The sequence below is a fragment of the Dreissena polymorpha genome, chromosome 12 (assembly GCF_020536995.1).
Source record: "Dreissena polymorpha isolate Duluth1 chromosome 12, UMN_Dpol_1.0, whole genome shotgun sequence".
In the NCBI taxonomy this organism is placed as follows: Eukaryota; Metazoa; Mollusca; class Bivalvia; order Myida; family Dreissenidae; genus Dreissena; species Dreissena polymorpha.
The window spans coordinates 33,791,932-33,806,360 of record NC_068366.1 but is presented as its reverse complement, the minus strand read 5'-3'; the positions used below and the strand labels follow the sequence as shown (position 1 = coordinate 33,806,360).

General features: G+C 34.8%; 1 protein-coding gene across 5 annotated transcripts in view; it reads right to left on the bottom strand.

The window, feature by feature from the left end:
* Positions 1 to 14,429, bottom strand: part of LOC127853683 (uncharacterized) — a 171,132-nt gene that overhangs the window by 53,655 nt on the left and 103,048 nt on the right. For all 5 annotated transcript variants that reach the window (XM_052388397.1, XM_052388396.1, XM_052388398.1 and 2 more), the window contains one exon: positions 9,643 to 9,753. In XM_052388397.1, the coding sequence (XP_052244357.1) occupies positions 9,643 to 9,753 (111 nt within the window). The remainder of the gene's footprint in view (positions 1 to 9,642; positions 9,754 to 14,429) is intronic.

Below are 14,429 nucleotides of genomic sequence, written 5' to 3'. Positions count from 1 at the left end.
CCAGATTAGCCTGCGAAGTCCGCACAGGCTTATCAGGGACAACACTTTCCACTTTTATGGTATTTTTCGTTTAAAGGAAGTCTCTTCTACACGAAAATCCAGTAAAGGCGGAAAGTGTCGTTCATGATTAGCATGTGCGAACTGCACATGCGAACTGCACAGGCTAATCTGAAATGACACTTTACGCACATGCATTTAGCCCAGTTTTCACATAACGCAACTCAATTCCCTTGTAGCACAATAACGCCAAAAATGAAAAGAACAATCACATGGCTGACAATCACAACAATGTCACTAATACCACTCTAATCCCAATTCTGACCATTACAATAATGTCCATCATATTACACTGACAATCACAACTATGGAAATCACAAGAATCCAAATATTATCAACCACAAAAATGACAATCACTAAATCACTTATGAAACTGGAATACTGATACAAATCCATCCTAAGATTTAAACATCTATTAACCATTTCCAGAACCAAATAATGCAGACTAAAATTCCTCGTACTTACAGGGAACAGTAAATTTCTAATCACATAGAACTTCATGTCCAGCTTTCTGTCCATAACAGCAACTTGATTATTCAAACTCGTCATGGTCATTCAACGGGGAATTGTATCATTCAGACCATTAACAAACATGAAAATCCTCCAAAGCATCAAATATATTTTTGACATGAGCACTTTGGGTAACAATTTGACCTTTACTGATGATTTTGACTAAATCCAAAGTGACAGCAAATTTGGAATTATATTTGCCTGATTAAACATAATGCCCTTTGACAATAAAAAGTCAATAGTAATCAGTCAAAAGTAATGAACAATTCTATTATTAAACTTTTTCGCCCAATATGGTCCAAGGATTATGACTATAAATAAACAGTATACATCTTGAGGTTTTTACTAATCCTAAAATTCACATGAAATTACTAAACACATACATGCCATAATTTTTCAGACCAATTCCGGGACATTCACATACATGCCATAATTTTTCAGACCAATTCAGGGACATTGAGTTAAATTGTCCGGGACTTTTGCCGATTTTCCGGGACATGTATAAAATGTAGCGATATTTATAGACATATGCATTTTTGGTACTTTTTTTTGTTTCGCATCGTTAATTGCAAAAGTTCGAAAGCCTATCCGAAATACACTTGATCTATTAACGTTAAATTAAACATTACTACTTCCGTTACTAGATACAAGCCACGTGTTTTCAGTGTAAGCGTTCTAAACATAGATGGTGACGTCACTGCGTTATTGTTATTAAGACCGGTGTGTAACGTGTAGTTGTTGATACGCCTTTATTCATTTATAACATTTATATAATAAAAAATACAACAATACAGTACCGTAAGATCGTCAACTCAAATCAATTCATAATACATACAACCAATCACAATAAAACAAATACAACAAAACAGTAACGGTTTTTATATGCTTACTTTTTTACTCGACTTCTTTATGTGTGAACAACTATCCTTTGCCCTTATGCAGCGGGAAATAATGACGTAGTAGATTAAAGTCAATTAACAACCACATTAAACAATGCCGCCTTTTCGGTGTGACCGAGAACGTGAGACAATCGATATGATAACAGGACCCCTGTTAATTGATTGATTTTGACACGTAGCGTAGTCTGCCTATTCGGGTAGGCATTGTCATAGGAGACGCTGCAGATATACACAGATTCGAGGTGCAGTTAAGCCTAAGATAAGGTACATGTATATATGGATTTTGTAAATTCCGGGACATTTGACAGATTTCCGGGACAGCGGGACAAGTTCTTCATTTCCGGGACTGTCCCGGACAATCCGGGACGTATGGCATGTATGCTAAACACTAAGCGTGTCATAAACAATCAAAGTTAGATTCCTATACTTTTATTATAACTTCTTATAAATTGTTTTAGTGTAATAACAATCAATTTAACTAAAACTTTATTTCATTTTCTGCATTGTATGATGCACATAGTGTAATATGCACTATTATTTAATTCTGTGAGTTTCTTGCATGTTTATTTTCATATATTTGTAGTATAAACAAAGACATTTCTTAGTACCATAAAGATCAATATATTTCCCAACAACAGTAGTCCACTAAAAACCTTTTTGCATATGTCCCCAGATTTGCTTATGTCCCCAATCATTCTGACTCAAAACAATCAGATATTCACTTGAATCCTAATTGCACTGTCTTTGCCCTGTAAGCGACTATCCATGTTTAACCATGATTTAATGCTTACCTAATCAAGCCATGCCACCGCTGGGCTATGACCCTGACCTTACAGTCTCATTCACATGGCCAGCCGTTTAAAAGCTCAAAATCAACAATAGGCTCAGCAAACTTTCGGCCTAGGAACAAAAGGGCACTCTGATTAAATTAAAATTGCTCACCTGAGACCAGAGGACCTGTTCTCAGCAACTGTATTTAAACTCTTTCAGTGCTGGAACCGAATTTTGAAGGCCTTTGCAAACAGTTTGGATCCAGATGAGACGCTGCAGAACGTGGCGTCTCATCAGGATCCAAACTGTTTGCTATTCTGATAGTATTATTTGAAAAAAATCGAAGAAAATGCTAATTTTAGAAATTCAGCAGACAACATTTTAGCAGACCTGTGACACATTTCCCAGCATGCAAGGGATTAAGTGCTGAGGTGAGCTGAAAATTCACTTTTGCACAATGGTTCAAGGCATGGTCTTTAGAGATTAATGTTTTTATATTTTATATAAACAGCTGTAATATAATCAGAGTTTCGTTTAAGATCTTCTGAGTAAAGGCCTACTGGCATGATAAACATGTTTAAAACACATGGAAAGCAACTTTTATAAGCATCTGTTTCTCATAGATTAATTGTAAATTTTCAATTTTCTGTTTGAAGCTTTATAAATAAACCATGTTTTGAGAAAACTGGTCCTAATGCATGGATGTAAAGTTTCATCCCAGATAAGCCTGTGCAGATTGCAGTGGCTAATTTGCGCTTACACTATATGCAAGCATTAAGACCATTTTTCCAAGAAAGCGGCTCAAAGAAGGTCCCCTGTACCACTGACTGCTGACCAGTATGCACCTTAAACTGCACTGTCCACTTGAGCATGACAAACGGCTACGGGCAGATCAGTCAAAGTCGATCATCAATAAAACCACATTGACCTATTAGGTGACACAAACATCCCAGAAAGAACGTCCATAAGGAAGTTATTTCCACGCTCAACCGCCATTAGAAATCCATCGTTATCCATTCTATAGCACTCAACTCAATTACATATTCCAGTTTACACAATAACAAGTCTACACCTTTCTTAAATTACAAGGATACTCATTCATCTTCCACAGCAAACACATAAGTTTTAATAACTGAAGTGTTATTTGATTTTCTGTCTATGGAATCATTTCTGTTTACGCATCATGACTAAAAACCGCGTCAACAAATCTGACTTCAAACTTCTCCATAATTTGGTCTCTTCATGTGTTCTTTGATATGAAACATCATCTCACTATTATGATGACTGATTTATATTGGGAATTGTTACATTACACCTTCTAAATATTTTCAATAATTCCAAGTGATTGTTATGATAAACATATGTTGCGAGATTCATAACAATTTAATACTTGAACCCATAGAAATAAATGGTATATAGGATATAATATAGGATACAAAACTGCCTGTAAAACACATTTCTGTGATGAAAAAGAAAAGCATCTGGTGTGGTGAGGTTACACTTATGTGTCAATGACTATTAAAAATATAACAAATCTATGAAAAACATTAAATTACTTCTAATGTAATGTAACCAATTTTTCACGTGCAGAATGATGTTTCTGATAACTGCAGCTCCATATCATTAGTATTTTACAAATAAAAATCATCATTGAATAATTGTAAACTGCAGCTACAAAATCTCATACTATTATAGCTGGCAATGATTTCTAAACCTAATAATGCAGCTTTTAAAATGTTCAAAACAATTTTAAAAGTTGTCAAAATCTTTGCGTAATGGCCCTTAAACACTTATTTCCACACATAAAAAACAACACCTCTTCAACTTAAATACCAATAATTTACAGAAAGACACAAGACATTATTTGCTACAACAATATTGTTTGAATAAACAACCCATCAAGCGCCCTCATGAGGTGAAAATCAACGACTGTCAATTCCCTGTTGACCGATAATTCCCAGCACTCAGGAATCAATGGCAACAGTGTCATAATTTAATTATTGATTCATATATTATTTATCTGCAACCTGTCACAGGGTAGTGTCAGTAAACCAAATCACATTGCCTGCACTTCAGATGTATTTCCTTAAAGGGATATTTTCACGGTTTGGTAAATTGACAAAATTGAAAAAAGTTGTTTCAGATTCGCAAATTTTCGTTTTAGTTATGATATTTGTGAGGAAACAGTATTACTGATACTGATGGCATCGAATACCAATATCGGTATTTGAATATTCGCAAATTCATTCAATCGAATATTCTAATATTCGCATAAAACGGCTGGATTGATTTTACCTTGTTATGTGTTAATTTCCATTGGTTTGTAAGTTATATCCGTTTGCTAAATACTAGGCTGTTTATTAACGTTGCTATCGAATAATTGTATTGCTGTCGACTAATACTATGACCGATACTGTGATCGGGCACAAATAGAATGAAAAACATTGTGTCATAGAATTTTATTTTTTAATGATTCCACAGATTTGTATCAGACAGCGCATATGTAAAACTAAGTTTACACACATTACACGTTGCGGTCTTCTTATCCACAGACCGTGTAAAGTATTCCATACTGCAGAAGGGGCTGGTGGCATTTTCAGATTTGAATTATGATTCCTTGATGATTGTTTAATTTATATCATCGGTTACTTTTGAGTAATTCACATCTTTAAATGTCTGTTCAAACTGTGATCACAAAAACTAAATTATTATTCGCAGGTAAATTGAAGACCTTAATTGGTACCTAATTGACAAACAACAGTTCTGGCCCTTTCTTATAGTCAGTATATTGCATTGCGTGATTTGAGTAATTCACACATTTTAATGGCTGTACATACTGTGATCACAAAACTTAATTATTATTCGCCAGTCAGTTGAAACCGTTAATTGGCACCCCATTGGCAAACAACAGTCGCGGCCTTTCTTAGAGCGTGTATATTGCTTTGCGCAATCAACACTGATACCGGCCGCGTTATCAGTTTGACACGAAGAACGTCATGTCTAACATGTTACTCCCAAGTGATTTCGGTTGCTTTTAAGTAAGCGGTTCGCAGGTCATTAAATATTGGTGAAATTACATTTGGAAAAAAATGCGAATATGCGAATATCATTTTTATTATTCAAATGCTGACCATTCAATCGAATATTCGATTATTCGAATAATTTTGACAGTCCTAATTACTGAACATTAACCATACCCAGGCGAAACGATGACCATGGTAGACCATGGTCACCATGGTTTTTGATGGTTGACCATGGTATTTGATTGTCAGCCATCAAAAACCGTGGTGGAACATGATCAGGAACATGGTTGACCATGGTCACAAAAAACATGGACCATGGTCGGCAATGGTGACCATGGTCAACCATGGTTGGCAATGGTGACAAAAGACAGACCATGGTTGGACATAGTCACACACAAAAATGGACCATGGTCGGCAATGGTGACCATGGTCAACCATGGTGACAAAAGACAGACCATGGTTGGACATGGTCATTGCTGTTTTTACCAAGGAAGAATATTGTGTGCACAGGAAGTTGAAATGGGAACGCTGAATGAAGACACATGGTTTATGTTATATTTGGAAATGTAAGTCTTTAATAAATTACCGGCTAAACTGATCAGCCATTGGTTCCATTTTAACTTCTTTGGCACTGGGTTCACCTATGTTTCCCAATTTTTGCTACATTGTATCACTTTTTCCTCTGCTTTATGAATGTTTTTGTCATCAACATAATCAGAAGCATAACCAATAATTTCATACTCATTAACTGTTTGCCAAAATGTCGATGAAGTGTCAGCAATTCAAATGATTTTATTACAATTGTTGAATTTTATCTTTAAGTTCTTTCAGTAATTCAATGGCCCTGGACACATAATATTCCCTTAAAGTAAGAGCCTTTCTTCACAAGTGTTCAATGCCAAAAAGTTAATTATTAATGTCAAACTGCCTTTTATTTCTAGTTTTGGTAAATAAAAAACAGAACTATCAAGCCTGACCTTTTTCCTGGAATTCTCTAGAAAATTCCTGCAGAAATTCCAGCAGTTATCATCAGCCTTTTTCTGTCAAAACCATGACCACTTAAGCCTGTGGTGCTGTTTTACACAAGGAAGGCCATATGACTATGGTCTACCATGGTAGACCATGGCCAACCACGTTTTGTTAAATGGCACCACAGTCTTTGACCATGGTCAACCATGGTATTTGGCCATGGTCGACCATGGTCATGATGACCATGGTCAAAGACTGTGGTGCCATTTAACAAAACGTGGTCAACCATGGTATACCATGGTCATATGATATATTATGTCATGTGAAATGCACAATTGCCACGAGGATAACATCGAGTTTTTCATCAAAAGTCTCCAAAGTAACAGTCCACGATTTTATTGTGGAGTACACATTACCGACCGATTAGTGCGCTTGGTATAACATAGCCTCTGGCATTATCGATTGATACTGACACGGGGTTATTCTCGCATGACTAATTCACAACCGCGTGAATCTTCGCTGCCTTGGGACCATAATCTGATACTAGTCGGCTTAGAAGTTTGGTCAAGGGATAATTTAGATGTTATCAATAAGGGCGGAAAACAGCGGGTGCTCATGAAAGGGCAGGGCGGCGGCCTTTGGAAAGGGCAGCGTGGGGCTAAATGGCTTTGAAAGGGGCAGCGTGGCACTACAAAAAAAAGGGCATGGCGCCGCGCCACGCTAAAACGGCCTGGAAAAAACACTAAATGTTTGTCATGCTTATTAAAGGGAATGTGTTTTTAAAGGGTCTATTTATTTTATTTCATATATTTGTAGGATTTTAAAATTATTATAAAACAAAAACATGGATTAAATATGAAATGGAAATAATTATATTGTGTTCAGCTTATCATTTAAAGTGTTCCACTGTTGTGATATCCACAACACAAGCTACATCTGGTACATGTAGCTGTTTAAATGACATATGTGTCTGTTAATATGATACATCATGCTTCTTCAAAGCAGTAATATTTTCATAATTTGTATTGCTTTGACTATACTGTTTTTATTTTGATAACCTTTACCATAATAGGTGGCAATAATAGAACCCTCTCTACAACTGGTATTTAAATGCAACAAAAAGCATTAAATCTGACTGTCTATTTATCAAAGAACACTAGTAAAGTAAAATTTAAGGCTTCAATTACCTAATTATGCAGAAAATGACAAAAATTCAAAAGTATTTTATTGCAAAGATATTATGCGTGCTACCTGGTTTTTATGTAACAATTACTTGCATTTATTACCCATGAAAATATGTGATTCACAGTTGGTTAACAGATTAACAGGCAGAAGAAAAAATCATACCAATGCTAAAAAAAACAACTGTGGAATGCATTCATTTTTCAATATGAAAAAAATCTATTTTATTAATGACAAAAAAAGCATGCGCACAGTGGCAATTAGCAAATCAATACACTTCTTCAAGCAAGTCAGTCAGTATGAGTTTTGTTCTGTTTTTTGTTGGTTATTCTTATATTGAGGTTTATTATAAATGCCATCACCTTTATGTGAGCAGAGACAAAACCAAAGATCATGCCCTTAATTACCAGATAACAAGTGTAATTAGGTGAAAACCAATATTTACGTTTTATAATTCCACATAAATGTATGTTTTTAATATGTAAAAGAAAGCAAACCCTGACACAAACATGCTAAATTTTGTACAAACTTACTAAACTAAAGCAATATTTGATTTTTTTGGCGCTATAAACATTGTCGTTCATCCAATGTCAGTCTAAGGCATAAATGATTTTGCAATAAATAAAACAAAAACACAAACACTTAGATGGGTATCACATAGGAATGCAAACATCAAATTCATTTGAAATTTTAAGGTAAAACCAATTTGTTCTTTTTTTTCTTGGCTAAAAGCCAATTCATAGTAATCTTGTCCTGAATTTTTACAACAAAAACTGGTGTGTTTTTTTAACAAGATGGTAATAAAGCTCTCACCTGAGTAAACGGACACCAATTGTTAAAGTAACAATCACCCTCAAAAATATCGAATATTTCGTTAAATAAAGCTAACCCATAAAAAAATCAATGTTCCTTTTAGCAAACTGCAAAATTTCAACGTTAGATGTTGTCTGGTAGAATTGATTTAACGAGATACAAAATGCTTGTTTTTATTTTTTTGTGGCCACAAATAATTCCATTTATATCTCCCGTGAAATATCCGAACATTTAAGGGCGAACACGAGATTGGATACGGTAAGCATCGGAAGCATGACATAGCTCTCATGAATAATCATACTGTGAAATCCAAATGAATTCTGGGTAACTGGAACTTAGCGAATGCGAAAATGGCTTGTATAAATTAATAACGCAACCCAAATTAATCCGATCCTGACTCGAAAGCGAAAGTAGATTACATCGTGGAACGATATTGAGATATTTAGATGCTTAAAACTTGCCGAATGCCTGTAATATAACGTTTTTACATCAATGTTACTTGTTTTTAGGGTCTTCCTATTGTAATTTACCATCGTATGGTACTACTTGTTGTCGAATGTTTTTATATAGCATAATACAGTAGCCGTATGTATTGGTGAGCGTGATAGTGACTTTAAAAAGTTTTTACAATTTTGCAAGACAGTAAAACATTTTGTGAGTTAGAATTAAAGCTGCTCCAATTTTTTTGTGAGAAGGAAAAATAATAAATTTAAGCCCCACAATGAACACATACCATGCTATGTTTTATTTCAATATCTATAGAAAAATGTAGTTGAAGAAGATGCAATTAAAAACATGAACCTGAATCTTTTTAAGTACAAAAAGGGGCATAATTCAGCTTAATTGCAGGTCAGAGTAATGGAACTTGGTCAATGACCTCAAAGACATGTGTGAAGTTTTAATCAAATAATTGCAGTAGTACCAAGTTTCTACATACTAAAAAGTGCATTATTTTGCTTAATTGCAGGGAAGACTTATGGAACTTGGTAGCTGACATTATTCACACAATGACCACAAACACATGCGAAGTTTCAGTTGAACACCTTAACCATGCCGAGGCTTTCCCACTCAGAAGCAAAGTTAAAATGGCTATGTGCAAACAGCATAAAACCAGAACAACCTGCGAGTAACTCGCAGTCTGTTCAGGTTTTATGCTGTTTGCTGCTCATCTGTATCTAAGGTTTGGAGATGAAGCCTAAAAATCTTGAATCTGATAAGCAAGGTCTTAAATTAAATATAACTTTTTAAGGGACTACAAATGCGTGAAAATATGTATCTATGTGGTAAAGGATTAAGTAGAAACAGATACAATGTATACATGAACCAGAGCTTTACGCAGCCACCAATATGGTGAGTGGTATAGCTCAGACTATTCGGTTATTAGTCAAGCTTAGAATAAAAATCTACTGCAACCATACCTGTCTGACTTTTGCTGCTGCGCGACTCAGATGATCGTAATCCGGATGACCCGGATCAGTCTCCTGGAGAAGCTCATTCAGATACTTGTCGTACTCCGGGATACGCTGAACCTGCAGAAAGAAGCAGGCAAAATAATAACAAAGCTGTCGCATGCCCCAGTAATGGTTTGTCTCTAATTTATTATAATAGAGCAATTATGCATTAAGCACAAAGGGTGGCGCCATATTTGAATGTCGAGAAAAGGCGTTATATTGGATTCAGCGTTATGAAGAGGCTTGTTATATTGGATTTACAGTGTATATAGCAGTTTTTGAAATGTATATCTCTGGATATTACATATGATTACTATGTAGTGGCATTTGATTTCTGTATGTATTACCAAAGAATTTACATGAATTAAACTTATATGAAATCAACACTCTTGATGTAAAGATCTGAAACTATAGAAGTAAAGGTATCACTTTCAGCTTGATTTTATTATAATAAGAGAATACATGGTCACGCAGCCTCATGATTACACATTCACTGAGGACGAGTATGATAACAGCATATAAGCAGGGATCATATTTTTTTCAGTTTTGTCGGTCCTAGACCGATTGGGGTCATGAAAGACCGATTGAAAATCCCAAACAGTCGGTCCGATTCTGTTTGCTATTAAAATTCCCATGTCATGAAATCGATTACACAATGTACATGCTTACAAACCCTAATGACATTCTTATCTCGATTAGGTGTGATTAACCATTCGCTGCAGTCTCTAAACCGGTCAGGACCAGTTTATTGCACGTCAGACCAAGAATAAAAAACTTGTGAACAGCGGATAAAGACGCATCCCAAAAGATGCGTCTGAATGCACGCGCTGTAACTAAACAAAACATGCCGATACATTTTCCAACAGCGTAATAATCCGGTAATATAATTATGAATGAAAGTCGCGGATCTGATCGACAGAACAGCCGAGAGGTTATTTTTATGGGCAGAACTTCACATAAAATAGTACACAAGAAAAATAATATACATTGAATAAATCTTTAGTAAAACCGTGTTAGAATCGAAATAATTTGTGTACTTTATACTTTGTTGTTGAATAACTCACGACCGGAAAATTAGATGGGTGGTTTAAAATTCTTCGCTCTCGTGATTAAATCCCTACGCATCTAAACTATCGGCCGTGGGTTATTTGACAACAAATTATTTCTTAATTATTTGGTTTGTTGTTGTCAGTAGCCAACCTACGCACAGACATTTGTTTGGTTCGGTGCATGTTTGTAAGCTATTATCGAGTCGACAACAATGTAAAACATCTGTATAGACTTACACAGATTAATAATATTGACAACGATGAAAAAAGTCTGATAAAACAGCACACGAAACAACAATATAATACCAAATGATAAAACCAGTTAAGAAAACTCGTTCCGTTTTTTAAAAAAATGCCTAAGGGAATTTTACTTGTACATGTATTATACCACCTTCATGAATGGCAAATTCAATGGTATATATTTTAACGTAATTTGTCATGATTTCGGATACACATTTTCGGATACTTTTCCCCATTTATATCCGGACCGATTGATGTTGCGGGAAAATATGATCCCTGCATATAAGGATGCTTTTTGAACCTCTGACCAAGATATTTTTTTTACTTTTGAAAGACATTCCTACAAAAAATATTTGTTAGTAGTCATTACTAAAACTAACAAGAGCACCGCCTTGCTGGTGCAGACCGCTCATCTATTTTTCTTTTAAAGGTGAAGGGACGTATCTCAATACTTCAATCACAAAGGAGGGAGGGATGGGGTGGAGAGGGGTGTATAGTGTGGGTGTGTGGTCATTTATTACATTATCTTCCAAAAATAAGAAAAAAAATGCAAATTTTTTTATATATATATATATATTTATTTTTTTTATATGGGGGGGGGGGTATTCTTGGGTGGGATGGTTGGACGGTATTTCAAAAATTAAAAAATAAATAAAATATTTTTGTTTTTTAACCATGTTTTTAAAAAAATGGGGGGGGGGTAAGGGTGTAGTCATTTATAAGATGATCTTTAAAAAAAAATGAAAAAAATAATTGGGGGTGGAGTCTATTGTGGTATGTCAGGTAAGAGTTGTTATGTCAAAGTATCAATCAAATCTAATCATAAATAAAGAAGTTATGGCAATTTTAGCAAAATTTAATAATTTGACCTTAATAGTCAAGGTCATTCAAAGGTCAATGTGAAATTCAACTTGCCAGGTACTGTTCCCTCATGATAGCATGACAGTATTTGAAGTTTGAAAGCAATAGCCTTGATACTCTAGAAGTAAAGTGGATCTAAACACAAAATTTAAACATATATTCAAAGTTACTAAGTCAAAAAAGGGTCATAATTCCCTCAAAAAGACAACCAGAGTTATGCAACTTGTCCTGTACTGTCCCCTTATGATAGTTTGCAAGTGTTCCAAGTATGAAAGCGATATCTATAATACTTTATGAGTAAAATGGACCAAAACACAAAACTTAATCAAATTTTCAATTTCTAAGTATTAAGGGCCCATAATTCTGTCAAAATGACAGTCAGAGTTACATAACTTTGCCAGCACAGTCTCCTTAAGATAGTTAGTAAGTCTTGCAAGTATGAAAGCAATAGCTTTGATACTTTAGGAATAAAGTGGACCAAAACACAAAACTTAACCAAATTTTCTATTTTCTAAAAAGGGCACATAATTCTGTTAAAATGCCAGTCAGAGTTACATAACTTTGTCTGCACAGTCCCCTTATGATAGGTAGTAAGTGCTGCAAGTATGAAAGCAATAGCTTTGATACTTAAGGAATAAAATGGACCTAAGCACAAAACTTAACCAAATTTTCAATTTTCTAAGTATAAAAAGGGCACATAATTCTGTCAAAATGCACGCCAGAGTTATCTTACTTTGCCTGCCCAGTCCCCTCATGATAGTAAGTAAGTGTACCAAGTTTGAATGCAATAGCTTTGATACTTTCTGAGAAAAGTGGACCTAAACACAAAACTTAACCTGACGCCGACACAGACGCAGACGCCGATGCCTGAAGGTGATGACAATAGCTCTTTTTTTTTTTCAAAAAATAGATGAGCTAAAAATAAATATCAGTAAATACTGCTGAGTGGCAAGATAATGTCAAATGTGGGCAGGTTAAAATTGGGTTATCTGACAATGACCTGATATTACAGGAAGTCAGCAGAGTTAATCTATGGCATTGGTCATTGTTCTTATAATTCTGTCTTTTATCACATAATAGCAAACATATGGACGGTGCTCTGTGAAAAGGGTGGTTTAATGCATGTGCGTAAAGTGTCGTCCCGGATCAGCCTGTGCAGTCCACACAGGCTAATCAGAGACGACACTTTACACCTAAACTGGATTTTTGCGAAGAAGAGACGTTCTGTAAACAAAAAATACTATACAAGCGGAAAGTGTCGTTCCTGATTAGCCTGTGCAAACTGCACAGGCTAATCTGGGACGACACTTTATGCACATGCATTAAACCCCCTTTTCACAAAGCAAGGTCAATATGTTAACAGGTCATTGTCATAATAATAAAACAAACTATTATTATAAAATATACTTCAATTACAAGATCCCGAAATAAATGGTGGTTTTGGAAATAAATGATGATGCTGATGATTTTGATATGACTTTGATGATGTTAAAATGCTGTTGATGCTGCTTAAAATGCTGATGCTGATGAAGATTATGATGGTATGATTGTAATGATGATGGCAATAACAACAATTGACAGTATAATAATAGAAAATAATCACTTAAATTACTTATTTATTACCTTTTACAACTGAACTACCTGTATCTTAAAAGTATCCCATAAACAGTTAGTAACATTGGCAAACTGATGTTTCATTTGATAAAACCATCTTGACCAACTTTTGATATTTTGCTTCACCTCACTTTGACCTTTTCTATGGCTTAGGTCTATACTTGAAAAAATTGAATAATATTTTGAGAGTAGATCCAATGCTTAGATAGTATTTCTAAATTTATCATACTTAATTCAGATCATTTTTTCATGTTGCCTAGCAACGGATAGCCTTGCAGCATTATCTGATTTTAGCAACAAAATATTAATCAATTCAACTACGCAGCCACAGGTGAAATGCATAGATGACCATGGTCATCATGGTTGGTTAATGCTTTCATTAATTGTGATGGTCTTTTATGTTGTAAAATGGTAAAACATGGTTGGAATTACCTCTGTTAAACTGACCTGATGGCCGGTATCATGAACATGGTTACCATGGTTGAAATAAGCCATATTAAACTGACCATTGCCGGTATCTTGAGTTCAATATTCTGGCTTTTATATTAAAACATTTCCAAACAGGTATGATATGATATATAATAAGTATTTATATCAAATTAGTTGTACAGACAATATGAGATTCTGGAATGAACATGTTAGTTGTAAAGTCAAAAATATGAAAAACACTTCATTATTACATCTTGATTACAATTCATTCTGATGAACTTTCTAGACATGAAAGGATATAAACTAAACTTTAACAGCTACTTCAACTCTCAATAATAACGATGCTTTATATGATTCTTGGAAAATTCGTGTAAGGAAAAGAGTGGTCGTAAATCAAACCAAACAGAGCAAGCCTCTTTTTAATTACTAGTGTGTAACCTTGTCTACAAGTCCAATAAAATTACTGTCAATGTCACATTAACCCATCAACAATGTGACATGTTAGTTGAATTTCTAGGAAAACTAACATTCAGTCAAGATGTATATTAGCTACACCTGTGG